The sequence below is a fragment of the Bombus affinis genome, chromosome 1 (assembly GCF_024516045.1).
Source record: "Bombus affinis isolate iyBomAffi1 chromosome 1, iyBomAffi1.2, whole genome shotgun sequence".
Lineage (NCBI taxonomy): Eukaryota > Metazoa > Arthropoda > Insecta > Hymenoptera > Apidae > Bombus > Bombus affinis.
The window spans coordinates 13,335,653-13,352,429 of NC_066344.1; the positions used below are offsets into that span (position 1 = coordinate 13,335,653).

General features: G+C 30.9%; 2 protein-coding genes across 14 annotated transcripts; one reads left to right on the forward strand and one right to left on the reverse strand.

The window, feature by feature from the left end:
• Window positions 1-1,069: 1,069 nt before the first annotated feature.
• On the reverse strand, window positions 1,070-10,974 carry LOC126928926 (ubiquitin carboxyl-terminal hydrolase 47). Of its 10 annotated transcripts, none has more exons than XM_050744853.1 (17): window positions 10,846-10,936; window positions 9,492-9,546; window positions 8,369-8,563; window positions 8,014-8,266; window positions 7,767-7,945; window positions 7,509-7,683; window positions 7,245-7,366; window positions 6,983-7,176; window positions 6,696-6,907; window positions 6,410-6,630; window positions 5,789-6,335; window positions 5,344-5,712; window positions 4,816-5,256; window positions 4,471-4,727; window positions 4,025-4,384; window positions 3,771-3,931; window positions 1,070-3,683 (listed from the first exon to the last, which is right to left on the reverse strand). In XM_050744853.1, exons 3-17 carry the CDS (start codon window positions 8,558-8,560, stop codon window positions 3,533-3,535), a joined length of 3,834 nt encoding a protein of 1,277 aa, XP_050600810.1. In that variant the 5' UTR covers window positions 8,561-8,563; window positions 9,492-9,546; window positions 10,846-10,936; the 3' UTR covers window positions 1,070-3,532. The 10 variants fall into 10 exon arrangements, with proteins under 10 accessions (XP_050600810.1, XP_050600837.1, XP_050600866.1 ...); XM_050744880.1 differs by lacking the exon at window positions 10,846-10,936 and adding an exon at window positions 10,717-10,835; XM_050744909.1 differs by lacking the exon at window positions 10,846-10,936 and adding an exon at window positions 9,629-10,121 and having other exon boundaries at window positions 6,410-6,624.
• A 710-nt stretch (window positions 10,975-11,684) lies between these two features.
• LOC126929007 (hamartin) lies at window positions 11,685-16,731 on the forward strand. Of its 4 annotated transcripts, none has more exons than XM_050744967.1 (15): window positions 11,685-11,831; window positions 12,242-12,510; window positions 12,585-12,850; window positions 12,926-13,159; window positions 13,225-13,412; window positions 13,492-13,604; window positions 13,662-13,912; window positions 13,978-14,295; window positions 14,385-14,573; window positions 14,640-14,883; window positions 14,962-15,185; window positions 15,270-15,395; window positions 15,470-15,706; window positions 15,770-15,866; window positions 15,947-16,731. In XM_050744967.1, exons 2-15 carry the CDS (start codon window positions 12,402-12,404, stop codon window positions 16,453-16,455), a joined length of 3,105 nt encoding a protein of 1,034 aa, XP_050600924.1. In that variant the 5' UTR covers window positions 11,685-11,831; window positions 12,242-12,401; the 3' UTR covers window positions 16,456-16,731. The 4 variants fall into 4 exon arrangements, with proteins under 4 accessions (XP_050600924.1, XP_050600944.1, XP_050600953.1 ...); XM_050744987.1 differs by having other exon boundaries at window positions 14,385-14,501; XM_050744976.1 differs by having other exon boundaries at window positions 11,686-11,831; window positions 13,674-13,912.
• The last annotated feature ends 46 nt before the right edge of the window (window positions 16,732-16,777 follow it).

The window sequence follows — 16,777 nt, forward strand, 5'->3', positions numbered from 1 at the left end:
TAATACTATGAAATAAACAATATATATTTTCTAGAAATATTTTTTTCTAGATTCTAAAAAATTGGATAATTTTTAGGTTATGTTGGTATATAAATAATAGATATTTTTTTAATCATTCAAAGTTAAATAATAGCTTATAAAATTGCTAATAAAGTTACAAAACAAGATTTTTATTTAACCACTTTATAGAAGAGAATCTTTTTCATTAAGAAAAGGAAGAAAAATATGAATTTGCGATTTTATCATCAAAATGATCGATTTATCTCTTCTGTAAAGTATTATATGTATAGTTAGATGTTACATAAAATAAACAAAGCTTAAATCGAAGAAAATAGATTCAACGTACTATTTATTCAGTCCATTTCAAACGATTCACGCAAAGAAAGCATATTAAAGATGAATGAACGTAACAATCGGTTGAGATAAAGAGGAAACATCAGTAAAATTCAAAAAACAAAATTCAGTCACTTCGGTATTCAATTATTAATAATTATAAATAATAATTTGATTTCGTAATCATAGAATATGATACAAAGAACAATATTCGAATTGTCGATGATGAAAAGAATTCGATAGAAACTACAATCGTAACTTGTAAAGTCCGCGCGCTACAATTATCGAGCGTTGAACTTATCCGCAAAAAGGATATAATATGATTCTTCAACGTCGTTTGTATACTCCTCCACTAACATAAATATACGTAAATACTTTAAATGTTTCAAACGATTACCAAAAAGATAGCGAAATACTCACGTCCAATTTAAATATTTAAAAAGATACTTAAGATAGTAGTAGGTACACGCAAATATTGCAAAAAATTAGCGAAATATTAAATATAGTCTTATCTTACAATAACGAAGAGACATTCCTTTTTGTTCGCGAAGAAAGTTTAAAAAGTATTAATTTAATAACACTCGAACCATCTAAACGAAAAAAAAGAATTTCAAATTCATTAAATGAATCTTACAGTCTTACAAACGATTCGTTAAATTGGTACAAATAAATATGAAAATATCAGTTTAAGGATTGCAGAGAATGCATAAGTTCTTTTTCAAAAATTTCCCAGCAATTTTATAAATTTCCAAATTTATTATTCGCACATACCCACTATTATGCACAAGGGACACTGTTCCAATATTTGGTAATTACAAAAACAATCATTAAACAATATCAAAGCCTAGTTCGTTAAATTACAAATAATTATAGATGCGAGATAATATAAAACTAGAGTATATTAAGTAGTAATGACAAGCATGTAATCAATTATTAAACAAGACTATTAAACAACTATAAAGCTATATGAAAGATAATTTTTTTAAGTTTAGGTTTTTTAATTAATTTCCATTTTCAACTTTTCCAATTTCCTGTTGTTTAAAATTTCTTTACATGGTATGATAGGAAAGAAGTAATATTTATCACTTCTTCCTTTCATGTAGATATCGATATATACAATTGCCTCATTACTAAAATTTTAAATGTTTATAATGAAATGATAAATTGTCTTAAATTTAATAAATTGAAATACAATTAATAAGAATTAGATAAATTCTTCAATTATTATAATGATATCCATCAACAAGATTTTCATAGCATTGAACTTACAACTCTTTTTGTTTGTGTTTTCCTTACTCTATAAACATCTAGATTGTCATGTTTATAACAAGTTATCGTATAATCATACACGAACAATTTGAACTAGGCTTTCATGTAACAAATATATCATAAATATAAATTACAGCTATACGTTGAAAATTGTGAGAGCATTGTAAAATTGTCATACAACAATCGATATCAGTATATCTCAAAGGTAATACATATCTATACTATATAAATTTCTCCTTTTTTTTAATTTATAGAATTTTCAGTATCTCTCGATTGTTGATTAAGTAATTCAATGCACCCACCTCGTATGGTGAAACAATTGCAAAGAAATAATATAGATAAGTCTTAGACAGTCTATCAAAACGTTCTAATAGTGACAGGGGAGTAACAACAACTTTGTATTTAACCCTTTCAGCACCAAAAATTTTCTAATAGTGTGGAATTAGCAAAAAAATGCCAAGTTGAACTGGTGATAAATGCAAAAAGGATGATGTGCTATGTATATGCATTGCATTATTATACATTTTAATACAAAACATATTTTTTATATGTATATATTTATATATATATTTATATATTTCTGTTTATGTATGGTGATATTGATATGAAGAAAGATATCAATATTTGATTCATAAGTTTTATTATTTACAAGCATTGGTCTACAAAATGTAAATTTGGTGAACTTCCTTCCAAGAGAAAATCTTTTATTTTCATTATATTGAAAACTCGATTTGTAGGAAATAGCAGCAATTGCCATAAAATGGCTAAATGTTCTTTTTTGGTTTCTTTCTAGTGGTACAAATTTCCATGTACCAATAACATGTAATGAATGATAAACATACATAATTAAATAAATTAAAATAGACTGTATAGGATAACATGCCTGGCCAAAATTGATCTCTATGTTCATATTGATAAATCTTTTTTTAACTTGATAGTAATAGCATCAAATCTATGTGTAAATAATAAGTATTATGAAATGTAAAATTGTATTACCAATTATCAATAAATCTCATAGAACGTATCTGCTGATTCATTCAAAACAATAGCATGCATAATGTTTTGAAGTAGTAATTTCTAACGAAATCCAAGCGCTACTACTACCAAATTAAATGATTGAACTCAGGACTTATGATATTATTATATTATAAGAATGCGATTTAACCTATACTGGCATTAAAAGGGTTAATTATTGTTGTGTCAGATAAATGTTTTTTTCTCTTTTTTTATCAACAAATGAATATACTCTGTGCTGCATTTCGACATTAAAAATCTTTAACATCTTTAAACAAGACGACTAGCTAAAACGTTTTGATACAGATATGTGAAGATATCAAAATTCTTAGGATTAAGAAATATATCAAGGAATTTGTGAAAATAATGTAGCTGCAGGAACTCCAATTATATGTACGTCAGTTACACACACACGTATTGTAAGAAGTTCATAGTGTAAATTCGGATTATCACTAAGCAATTCAATTTCCTCCTCCCCCTCCCCTTCTTTCTTTCTTATAATTCACTCTTAGTCAGCACTTGCATTATTTTCATCAGTATTTGTGCTCTTGAATGAGATTCTATAACTTAGTAATCCGTACGTTATTGGGAGTTTCATGATCCTTATGATCTCGAAACACATTAAAACGAAACGAGATAATCGAAGTCTGAAATCTCTTGGTAACGCGTAGTGTTTCACACAGTCGAAGAATTTTACGAATCCGATCGATTCCAAGAGCCAGAAGGCTTTAGAGATGCGGAAGCTTTGAAATATTGAAGACTTACTGAAGCACAGAATATTTTGTAATTGTTGAGTACTTAATTCCACAAATACCTGACACGATTTAATCACTTTGTACGCAAACGTTTCATGCTCCCACACATGCCTATTTAACAATTGTTTTTCAGTGTTATTAAAAGTATGTTCAATGGAGGATCATTCACCATCCAAATATATTCTAAGCGCTTTCTCTTTACGCGCATTACAACGTGACGCGGAAGAAAGTGGTAAAGAAGGTGATACTTCTCGAATTGCGATTTCATCGTACTCTTCTTGGGTTAATGGATGTGAAGTTTCCCTGCTATCTCTGTTAGACATAAATTTTACAAATCAACTATTCTGACATCTCATTGTAATCTTTTAGTGTATACCAGCATAATTATTTCATGCATACCTATATAAGAACACAGCACCATCTTCAACATTAAATTCAACAAGAGTTGTTAATCCAATCCAGTCTTCCTCATTCTCAATTCGTACAATAGGCATATGTACTGAACCTTTCCCTCTTATTATATTTATATATTCTTCAGGTATATCCGATATTAAAGATAACTAAATCAAAATTCAATATGGTCATTTTATTGAATTCAATTACCAATTAGTTTTTTGTAACTAGGAAATGTACAAGATATCCAGTTCACTTACTTTTTTCATCATTTCTTTCAAGGTCGTTTCATCCAATACGATTTCTTGTGGTGGACCAATGTGAAATTTGATAGGATACCAACGTCGGACAAAAACAATGACTTGATTGTTATTGGTAACTGGATCTTTATCAGGTAACTCTTGTACGATCATTTCAAATTGAGAATAATATTGGAAATCTTTAAACTTTTGATGATCTAAAAGTACTTTTGAAGGTAACACAAAACACTTTTCCCTTAATCGACATCTTTCATATGGTATTTCTATATTATATCTTCTTTTCATTTCTGCAAGAATCTCTTTTTTCGCCTCCCCAACAGTCATGTCTTCCGAGACTATCCATTCGAACAAAAATTTGCTCTGTAGAAAGTGTAGAAAAGAAACATCATTTATAGTAAAAAATAAAGAATTTTTATAAAAGATCTTAATAATTTGCATATTCATACCTTAGCCGAATCAAGGAAAAACTGATGTAATTTTACTGTAAATTCACCATTACGTAAAGCCCGTCCTATTTCTATCCAAAGTTTCTCTCCATCTTCATAAGAAACAAGTTGACTAAGTAAACAGCTACATTCTGATTCACCACATTCATCAAAATAACGACAAATTTTAAAATATTCTGCAGGTACACCAACGTATGGCTCTAAGTTTTTCTTCAAAGTATTGAATATCATTCTTTTATCCACTAATACTTTCAAAACTGTGATCAAAATATTCATCATTAAATATCTTCCCTATATATTTCCCTATATTTCAAATATTTTATAAAACAAGTTTAAGATACATACATTTCTCATTATGATTTGTATATGGGGTGGCTTTGAAATAATATTCTGAATCATCGATGATATTATCCCAGTTTTCGAGTCCAACTTGGTTTAACATTTTAATGGCGCGATTACTTGTACTCGATGGAAGATAAGGTAATTGAAAGTCTTCGTCTCCTGGAGCATCTCCAACTAAAGTTTTATCACTATCACTGAGACTACTATCTTCGCTATTACTTTGTTCAGGAGTATGCCATTCCTCACCCTCTACCAATTGTGGGCTTGCATTTCTTACTGAAGTATCTTCAACAAGCTTTCCACTTTTTGAAGTTTCGTTGCATTTTGTACTAGCATCTCGATGCGGTTCAATAATGTTTACTTTGGATGGACTATCAGTCACAGGTTTTTCTTTGTCTTTATTCACTTCATCTAACATTGGAATATTTAATTCTTCCAATATTTCTGCATTCAACAAAATATGATATTATTATATAACTATAATTTTAGGAAATATTATGTTAGTTTCATAATTAATAATAATCATCTTACCTTTGCTTGAATTAGGAGGTAACTTGATACGTAGTGTTATAATGTTTTCTAACTGTTCAGCAATACCACATATTGTTGTTTCAAAGTAAGATTTATTACACTCGGCATCGGCATTCGTACATACAAAGACTTTAATTAAATTACAAAAGTCTGCAACTGCTAATATAGCGTCGTCATTCTGTACGAGTATTGCATCTGTTCCGTGTTTTCGTAAAACTATTTTCATGTCGCCCGGATCCATATTAATAAATTTTCCTACCACCTGCTTATATTCTCTCACTGTTTGTGTAAATAAACCTCGTACATTTAATGGTCCTTCAATAAGCTTCTTTCTAGATACGTCGACGACGTACACTTTAGTTACAATACCTATCAAATAACAGAAAAACATTATTTTTCTTTCTACTAAAAAGATATATATACATATGCGTAAATAAATACATACCACCTCGTAGGTGTGGCTCGAATTTTTGATCTTTATCACGTATTTCTAATAATAAACTATACCGATTCACTCGATTACCCCAAATACTTGCAAACGTTTCATGTTCTCTACCTTCGTAACTAGCCACGATTAACTCATTATTGTGATCGTAAACAACTAAACGACATTGATTTAAGCTCACCATTCCTTCCAAGCAAAAATTCTTATAAACAATCATTGTCGTTTGAGCCCATGTAACATTAGGCGAAAAGGAAAGTCTAAAATTTAGTTTCTTATCTTCTGTAGGATGTTGACAATATACTTTCACCTTAGGTGTTGCAAGATCTTTTTCACGACTCTCCCTGTCGTTATCTTCATTTTCTTTCATCTTTTTCAACAATTCCTGTATATGTTTTGGAAAATCTTGCACTTGTATGGGCAAAGCATTGCGAGCAGAATCAATTTGTCTATACATGAGCATGTATGCATTAGTACTACTATAAGCTCCAGTAAAATATGACCTGGTTGAACCACCACCATACGTTTTCTGAATGTCGTCATGAGTTATCTGTAATATAATCACACATTTTAATACTGCTTTTTAAAAGTATTACATAATATAAAATAAACATTTGCAAATACCTGTGTTACGCTTTGATCATTGAAACAAAACCATTCGTTTGTTCTAAAATCTTTTATATAAGCATAATAATGACCACCACTAGCACTACCGCTATGAATCATAATTGAGAACAATTCATAATTGTAAGGTCCTTTTGCTGCATTACTGCTACGATTTTTTTCGTTTTCATGATTATGCACAGCACAATTCGACGTTGAAGGTCCATTACTCATATCTATACCTAAAAATAAACTACTTGAATAGGTATTAATTATGGAATGCATATAATTTATGGAATCAATATACCTTCATCATCATCTTGGTCATGATTTGTTGAATGATTACTATTAGGAAGACTGTTTTCACAGGGAGGACAATCATCGTCTAATGTGCCGCTATCTGTTATAGAGTTATCGTCGCATTTCGCTAAACTAATATTTTCATCAGTACTCGGAGATTCTTGATTTGGCATAGAAGCAATAAAAGAATTTAAATTTAATGTATCTGGAAAAGTAACCCTAAAATTAAAAGTTTAGTATGAAAGTATAAGACTGATAAAAAATGATTAACAAGAACAATTTATATGCACTCACTTATCATTAAGTTTTATTCTATGAAAGGTTTTGAAATCAAAATCAAATCGTTTAAGATGAAGTGTCAGAAGGTAGGGAAATTTTGTAAATTTTAATCCTTTATGAGCATCACATTTTTTATTACATTTTTCGCAATGATACTGATTGCTTCCTTCCAAAATTTCATGCTGAACAAATGCTCTTAAAGCTTCTTCCTATTACAAAAATAAATTTTTATATAAATTTAATTTATATGTTAAAATATAACATTATATATACTTACCACACTTGTGTATGCCACATTACTACCAAAAGGTCTTACTGGTAATGGTATATCAAGAAAAGTGTCTTCTCTAAATTTCTCAGTACCACACTCAAGACATTTAACATAATCAATCATCTTTCCTAACAATATAAAAATCAAATTAGAAACTCATTTCTGATATATCTAGATGTTTCAGATATATATACCATATTTTCAGATATATATATATATATATCTGAATATAATGGTATATCCAGATATACCATTTGGATAAATATATACCTTCATAAAGTCTGTTTATTAAATCAGCTTGTTCCGTATTTTTAAATTTTTGTTCTAAAGCATCAAACATAACTCTACATAGTTCTTGAATATCATGTTGTTGCCAAGCTTCTGTAGAATCCCAACCAAAACTTTTTGTTAGTGCTGTAGTTTCCACTGCTGATTTCGTTGATGTCTATAAACGTGAATATTTATTAAATATTTTGCAACAACCATACATTTATTAATCTTGTAAATATCTGTAGATAATATTAATACCTGTAAATTTAAAAATAATTTCTGTAGTTGATATGGAATACTATTAGCTTCATCTTTTTCTGATCCTTCTACATATTCCCAATTATACAATGCATTCCGAAACTCAGGAGTCATATATAACGCTTGTAATAGACTATTTAAGTAACATGTCATTGCTTGATTGACTAAACCGACATAGCCTTTAAAAAATAAACAATTAATGATAATACACAGCTTATTGCAAAAATATAAAATAAATATTACATACTTGTTTCAGACTTAATAAGACTTTTAAAATCAACATTATTATCTTCACCCCACACTGACGAATGATTAGGAGATGGTGGTGGAGGATTGTATGCATTATATGCAGTCTGTTGACGAAATTGCTTCTGCATCAAAATATCTGCTGGATCCATAACTACAAGTGTGTGCTTATGCTCAGTTGATGATTCTCGATCAAAAGAAAAATCCACACCAATTTCTGACATTGTTTTATCTTTCTTGTCTGATAAATCGATCTAATAGCAATAAAACAACTTTAACTTCTACATGAACAAAACATTAAACCATTGATAAACGATTGTACTAACAATAGAACAAAAAGAGATATAATTACTAACCAATTTTCCACCTGATACTAAATACAACTTAAAACTGTCTGGTTGTATTTGACACTGCTCTCCAATATAAACATAAAGATCCTCACCACGGGTAGATTCATGAAGCAGAAGTCTGTCAGTAGTAAAGATTTTATTTTTAACTCCGGGTAGATTGCACTGAATGAAACATATTTGACCAGCTCTACAAACCATGGTCTGTAATAAAAAATTAGATGCAACATACAATATTTGAATGAAATTTCTGTCTAAAAATAATATATATTAGATATCAAAGAAGACACAATATAGTACCTTATATAGATTCTAAAAAAATTATGTAATTTAATATCATTTTAGCTTACACAACATTAATTGGTATTTGTTCCTTAGAAAAGAAACAAATTACTTTTAAACAAATTATACATTAATTGAAATAATTCAATATGAGTAGCATGAAAATATTAAAATTCCAATAAATTAATTATACTTTACTTATATCGTTTTTAACATATATCAAGATTATTAATCAACAAAAAGACTAAATAGGTATTACCCTAAATGTATAGAAAATAAACGAATAGTAGCTTTTAATTAACAAATATGATATTTAGAGATAATGTTACAAATGGATCAGTAATTTTCAGACAAATAAAATTGGCATTATGCCATACTAAAGGTAGAAAATGAGCGAGATCTACGCAACACAGTAAGATACTACTCTGCACAGTATGACACAGTAAGGAAAGCCTATAGAGCCTCCAGTTATATTTAGAATGTCTAAACGAAGACTTGGAAAATGGCTCTCTTCTCCGACATCAGAATTCCCCCCTCTTTCCCTCTTTCTTCCTCACTCCATTGCCACTTCCCTATTCTACACTTTTCTTTTTGTACAACTGCCAAATAAATGAAAGTGAGTTATATTAAGTTAAAAAAAAAACTAGACTTAATTTCCCAATAGAAAATTAAGAAAAACAAAAATTACTTTTTACTACAAATACAAATGATAGTTTATTAACACAATATGGTATAATAATTTTTTGTTAGTGTAATAAAATATAAAGAATAGTCTACAATTACAATGAATACAAGTCATTCTTGATATTTATAATATCTCTCAGCAGTTACATTCACTTTTAATACTTACTGGCAATATATATACGTAAGAGTCCAGTCCACGTATACTTCTTTATTGTTTCAATCTAAAAGATTTCAGAACAATATAAAATTACAATTAACATTCCATCGAACTCAACATTTCAAAAAAAAGTTTTAAAAACTAACATTTTCAACTTGAGATATGTATATATAAAGATATATATCGTATTAAATTACATTTCACCAATAACTTCTTATTGTTACAGTCGCTGAAAGTAGCAATAAAAGTCACTTCTTCTTACATTTTTTGTAAACACAAACAAGACGACCATTCTTTTCTTTTATTCAAACCAACAAAACTAATGTTTTCTTTAATGAGGAATACGTGATGGAAATTTAATGTCCTAATCCTTAGCTAATCTCATACGAATAATGTGTTAAAACGTCGTCGTGTAACAGTACTTCATTTTCTCTTAATAAAAACAACACATACTGTAAACAAGTCACAATACGAAGAATCCACGAAACGCCAAACACAGACAAATATTTTTCACACTTTTACCGGTGTTACTGTGTTGTGGGGTCAATTAGACGAGAAGAGGACTGTGTTAGCGCGGTTGAAACGAAATGTTTATGCGATGAAAAAGCGATTGGCTAGACGAACGAAAATCGGCTGCGTAATAACTCAGGAGATCGGAATGCGCTCTCGTGCCAGTGGAACCGAGTTAAAACCCTCGGAGCCCGGACCTTCTGAAAACGCCGGAGACGGATCAAAAATGATCCAGTATATGCGTCACTAAATTTTCTTATTCTTTGTCATTATTTTTAAAAAATATTTTTTTGCGTTAGCTCAAATATGACTCAATACATACATATGTAAATTTTGTTAGTGATATTATTTAAAAAAAAAAAAAAAAAATAGGTTTTTAGCATAGGCTCGAACGTGATATATATATGTAAATTTTGTTATCTTTTCGTCATTATTTTCGAAAAGATAGGTTTTTAACGTCGGGTCAAAATGACCCATCTTTAAGGGTTAGAACAAGAGTACAAAAGTTTTCATCACACGACGAACGAAACTATTACCTGTCGATATGTATGACTGTTGGATTATATTAGTTAGCCTAAAAAGAAATGGAAACATTCAATTGATGCGACGCCAGTTTGTTAACTAACCCGACACTAATAAGAATAAACGTAATAAAAATCCTATGAAATAGTTTGCCAAATACTCCTCTGTTCTTGTTTCATCTCAACTTTTTAAAATGACTTACTCTTGAATGACTCTCGCATTTTAAATTCGTTAATCATTTTTAGGTTCTTTTATCATATGGATGAATAAACGACGTAGTTTTCTTGTGTGTCGATAGAGAAATTTTTCGGTGTAATACTTGAACTCTTACCGAAATCACTAAGAGACATGTGCGACGTTCACTTTACGCCATATTTTCTACACAACACAAGTTTAGTGCTGCCATGTAATAATGCTATTATACCAGTCGAAGGCATTTAAGCATAGAAAGGATGTAATGCAGATAAACGATTTGATGTATTTTTATAGAACTTTGTCTGAGGAGTCTGTAGCCCTTTTTGATATTTTTATGTTACTTTTAATACCACTAATAGTGGTGTAGTTATTTATGAAAGTATATTCGAACATTTAGAAACCTCTTATAAATTTTATATGTATTATATGTGTTATACGAATTAGTTTTAAATTTCATCAGCACTTAACGAAACTCGAGAATAATGATTACATTGGTAAAGTTTGAAAGAAATTTAAAAATGTATATATATACTTGTATACTTCCAACGAAACGAGGCAGTGAACGTAAACAAATCTTACTTACTGCCACGATCATATAAACGTTTATACGATTGTGGTTGCTGCATTTAATTAAAGCCGCAGCAATCAAGTTTCCAAGTTCAGCAATCAAGTTCGTTGGACAGATCATAAAAGTTTTGTATGACAAGTTTTCTATTATAATCATGTTCAAATACTTTTGTCAGCAACTGTATTTGTAAAACACTTTGAAGCTCATTGAATTGGAATCATAGAGATATAAAGATAGAGTACTCAGTGAGCTAAAAAAGCAATATAGGAATAGAAAGAGAACATTGCACAAAGACCCTTTGTGTCCTTTCTCAGAGTCCAAAGAAAAAATGTTCTCTCTGTAAACATTTAATTATGGTGATTGTTATAAGATCCACTGGAAAGAAAGCTGTTAAAATTTGAATAATTTTTGGAACGTACATGGAATTGCTAAGCGATCGTAGCGCTGCTGGTATTGTAGCAACATCAATGCGTACCAGTCTATGATATATCTGCGATGGTGTACAAGTCGCCATAGAACTCGTAAAATTGCTTGAAGTACTCGATGAATTTCGGGTAAGTTAACTTGTTAATTTTTGTCAATATAATCATTATCGAAACCAGGGTTTGATGCATTATTAAAAAGTCGAAATGGTATTTACAAGAAGTATTTCTCTCTTGCAAACATGGTTCTGGATGACCTTTTTATGAATATCATAGGACCGAACCGACAAAATTTTTTTTTTATGCAGAATGAAATATTCATTGATAATACAGAAATATCGTATATGAAATTCTTCGTTGAACGACCGAGAGATTCGTACCGTTGAAGATAATTTCTATACCGGATTATAGCATCAAAATCTAAATGCCGATTTATATATGAAATTGACAGTTCGTGATAGTTGAAATTAAAAGAACTTTATCCTTTTTGTATTTCTTCTTCTGTATAAATCTTCTGAGATGTTATGCTCTTACTGTTACAGGTATTCCAAAATTTTTTCTGCTTCTAATGAAGCCAGTTTTACATAACAAATGACAGATGGATGAAATTAGGTTTTATAAAGTCACTTCTACTTCCACTATATGATCAGACAATTAGGATAAGTATCATTTGTCCATACCGGAATACTAACTACCATCAAGATGAACATTAATTCAATAGGCATAGCTGATCTGTTTAATTTATTGGAATCCAACAAACTTGCGGAGGTAGAAGAAATAAAAAAAGTATTCCATGAACTTTTTTTATCTAGTAAGTAAGATTATGAATTGTAAGATATCTAATAATCTTGCCTTTTGTTTTTCATGATTTTTTAAATTTTTCAGCAAAAGACAATTGGTTGGTAAATGGTCTTTTTGATTATTATTTGTCCACAAATTCCTTAAGAGCTGTTGAGGTATTAGCTGGTGTTCGTGATCCACATGACAAGCATCTCTTAGATCGTTTGTCGGAAGCTCTTTCCAAATCTGGAAGTAGCAGCCAAAGAATTCAAACCCTTACTTTGTTAGGTCATATTGCCCGTCGTCAGCCAACTTGGTTATACAAGCTTGCCAGTCATACTTTATTTCGAGATTTACTTAGGTTACTTAAGGTAGAATTCAATTTTTCCAAAATAACTAAAGAATATATTGAATTGTTGATAACTCTCAAGTTAATTTGTTTTTAGATGGAAGCAGATACATTATCTCTTATGAGTGCGCTTCTTCTCTTGGTGATGTTATTACCGATGTTACCTGCTGCTTTAGGACCATACCTCACAGAAATTTTTGAAGTATTTGGTCGATTGGCCTCTTATTATTATCATCAGTTATCATCCGTGTTTTCATCTCCTATGCGTTTTACTTCAACAACAATAACAGGGACAATAGATAAGAATCATTTATATTTATTACATTTGCAAGTAAGTATTAGTATTTATTTATAAAAGTAAGGAAGGTTTATTGATGTTTCTTGAATTTCTTGTAGGTGGGACTATATAATTTATTTCACAGATTATATGCCATGTATCCTTGCAACTTCATTTCATATTTGAGACAACAACAACAAGATCAACCTGCTACTTTTATCCATACAATTAGACCAATGCTAGATTCTGTGCGCATGCACCCTTTACTTGTTACTGCATCTAAAGATACAGAGATTTCTGCTGCTAGGTAGATATATTTCGTATTATGAAAGTAGTCGTAATTCAGAGAAAGGATTTTATATTTATCGTTCGTCCATTATTTTTAGATGGAAAAAGATGGAGCATCATGATGTTATAGCAGAATGCGGTCGTTTTACATTAGATAAATGTCGAGAAGAAGTATTTCGTACTACGAATTCACGTTCTACGCCACCTTTAGGTTTGTGAGTTTTATTATAATATATAACTATGAATATACAAATATTTACAGTATCAGTACATGTTCTAGATTACTCTTCTATATGTACTCCAATAAACATTAGTGGAGGGATAGCGCCATCAGAAATCAGTAATGGTGAAGATGATATGTTTTGGTCGCCGAGTATGACAGTACCGCCACATAGTCCGCAATTTCCAGTTACATCTCATGAACAACGGTCTACTCCTTCAACACCTAACAATAACAGAAGCGGTACGTCTCCACCGGAAGCTGCAGTCGAAGCCACTCCAGAAACAACTCCTGTTAAGGTATACTTTATAACTTCCGAGAATGAACAAACTAAATCGGATAATATTTAAAATTGTGTACATAGGATTTACGAAAGATGCCGAAACCTACTGGTTCTTGCGCAGTTCGTGCTCTTACTGGATTTGGTAATGGCACAGTAGGATCAAGTTCACGACCATCCACACCAATCCCTTTAAATCCGTCTGTATCTGGCTCTATAATTGGAAGTGGGGATACAAATAATGCACATGGATTTTTTTCGCACAAGCTAAGTAAAATTATCGCAGATAGACAAGCCATTAGTCAAATCAAGTCATCTATCAACGTTGATGAAGATGGAAGATTTCCAGAAATGAACACAAATCAAAATGGGAAAAACGATTCTTGGCAAGAAGATCAAGAGGTTCTGTATTTTATGTACTTTTGTATGTAAAAATATTGTGCATTAATGAATATTGGTACGATATGTTTATACAAAATTGCATTGTGTAGGTTTTAGAAATTGTAAGCTCTCAAACTACTGGAAAATTTGAAAGTTCAAAATTAGTCGAACAACAAGAACACCATAATGAAAAAATGCAAAATGCTTTTGCAGATTTGTCTCAAAAGGTTTATCAGCTACGTTTGTATTCTCAAAGCCAAGCTTCAACACAACATTTAAATTTGAATTCTCTTTACAAAGTAAGATATGCAATATTTGTTGCAGAAAAAAATTTTAATATGATAAAAATATATATGCATTTATAGATTCGAGAAAGCAAATCTTGTCCTGATATCAAAGTTCATAAAAAACTGGAAGATACAGCAACCCAAACATCCGATTTGCTTCCATATGAAGATTTGTTGCTTGGAATTTTGGAACAAAAGACACAAATGAATTTACAAAAACGTTCTGTACAAGATACCGAATTTAGATTATCACCAACTGCAATGCTTGATCGATATGTTGAAACTTGCACGCACGGTAGTAATTATTCTGGCGAAAAAATGAGTTAGTAAAAAGTAAAGTTTAATAACAAGTCTTATTGTAAATCAACAAAATTGTGAATTAAGTATTTTTTCTTTGAAGGGACAAATGCAATCAAACAGAAACAAAGAAAAGAAAATGGTGGGGAAGATGAAGTAGCAGAAGAAGATACTTTCGATGTCGAATGTGCGAGTCAGTTGTTACAGCTTATGCAAATGCAACTACAGTTCGAACGGCAACGTAGAGAAGTACATGCCGAACGTAATCGACGACTTCTTGGCAAACTAAGGGATTCGCGTGCATTGGAAGAACATAATTATGCTTTGGTCAGTTGACATTATTTGTAAAAGTAAGGTTCGGTAATATTTTTAATTCTTTCTATTGTTAAATACGAAATTCTTATCACGTAGACTGATCGTTTAAAAATAATGGAAAAAGAAGTAGAGAGTTTAAAAGCTGAATTAGAACGTAACAAGAGAGAAGCTTGCCAAGCTGAAGATCAATATAAAGATGCATTACACCACTGGCAGACTAAGGTAATGTCTATGAAAATTCTACTGATTGTATTACTAGTAGAAATTTGTATAGTAATGCGAGTAATAACGTATAGTGTGTAGAAGAACAACGACAGAATCAAATACTGAAGGATCGTCTCGAATCCGTGGAAGCCAAACTAAAGAATGAACAAAAAAAGGTAGCCGACTGTGAACAGCGGATTCAGTCTACGGAGGCTTCCCTGTTTGATGCAGGTCATCAACTAAGAGTAGCTTTAAAAGCAGCAAATCGCAGTAAAGAGCTAGAACGTACTCTTGATACTGTACAGAAGAAATTTCTTTTACTTGCAGAGGTATTATTAAAAATTATATATATCTTTGCATGATATATTAAATTTATTTTTATATATCTACAGGCACAAACAAAGTTACAAGAAAGTACAGGGGGTCTTTCACCAATGACAAAACAAGAAGTAACACAAATACAAAAATCATACGCAGAAGAATTAACTAGTAAGCAGATTTCAATTATTCACAAATATAAGAACATATTTGAAACAAATAATGTAAAATACAAATTGGTGTTCGCATAGATTTACGACGACAGTTGGAATCACGAATATCTCTTGTAGAAGCTTTGAAAATACGTTTAACTGAACTAGAAAACAAAGAAGCACGAAAAGAAGCGCAACTTGTAGAACTGCAACGGCTTTTACAAGAAACAAAAGATCAACACGAAGCTGAATTGGAAGCCGTCGAGTCAAAATATAAAGCACAAGCTGAAATAAACCTTCTTCTCGAAGGTCGTATACTTGAACTTCATGGAACATTAGAAGCAGCAACTTGTAGTAATACTACTGTAAACAATCTAGCTTCTTCAGCATCGCCTAAAGAAAGATCACCTCCATTGTCGGCTAGTTTAGCCTCTTCCAGTGAGGGAAGTCTTGCCTTTATTCATTCAGGTACTGGAATTATAATGAATGACTGCTGTGATACCGCAGGCGAAATTCCTAATCTTCAAGCTATCGTCGAACCTGTGCCAAGCCAGGCTACTTCACCATCTCGTCAAAATCAGCAAAGACGGAATCCTAAACAAGACTAACGCTACGCAAATTTGACCACCGAGTCTTTTCGTATGCAGCTATTTCGTTCTGCACGCGTGCAACTGTTATCCAATGACGTGGTATTGAATCAGAAGAAAGTTATTTATAGCTTTTTATCGACATATTATGCGGAATTCATAAAAATATTATTATCGCGTGATTTCGATAAATAATTGAAAATATACTGGTAATTAATAAAATTACTAGCATGATATAATTTCACTCTTAAGAAATGAATTCGCAATGAATAAATGGTTGAGATATTTTGTGAGCAATTTTATATGTCTCAACTAAACACATCCTTGTATTACTTCCCTTCAA

Coding starts and splice junctions, on each gene's coding strand:
- LOC126928926 (XM_050744844.1), bottom strand. CDS start 8,560: ATGGTTTGTAGAGCTGGTCAAATATGTTTCATTCAGTGCAATCTACCC. Junction 8,267..8,368: donor TAGTATCAGGTGGAAAATTG/GTTAGTAATTAT, acceptor TATTGCTATTAG/ATCGATTTATCAGACAAGAA. Junction 6,631..6,695: donor TGACCAAGATGATGATGAAG/GTATATTGATTC, acceptor GTTTATTTTTAG/GTATAGATATGAGTAATGGA.
- LOC126929007 (XM_050744967.1), top strand. CDS start 12,402: ATGAACATTAATTCAATAGGCATAGCTGATCTGTTTAATTTATTGGAA. Junction 13,913..13,977: donor CAGAAACAACTCCTGTTAAG/GTATACTTTATA, acceptor TTGTGTACATAG/GATTTACGAAAGATGCCGAA. Junction 15,396..15,469: donor TACACCACTGGCAGACTAAG/GTAATGTCTATG, acceptor AATAACGTATAG/TGTGTAGAAGAACAACGACA.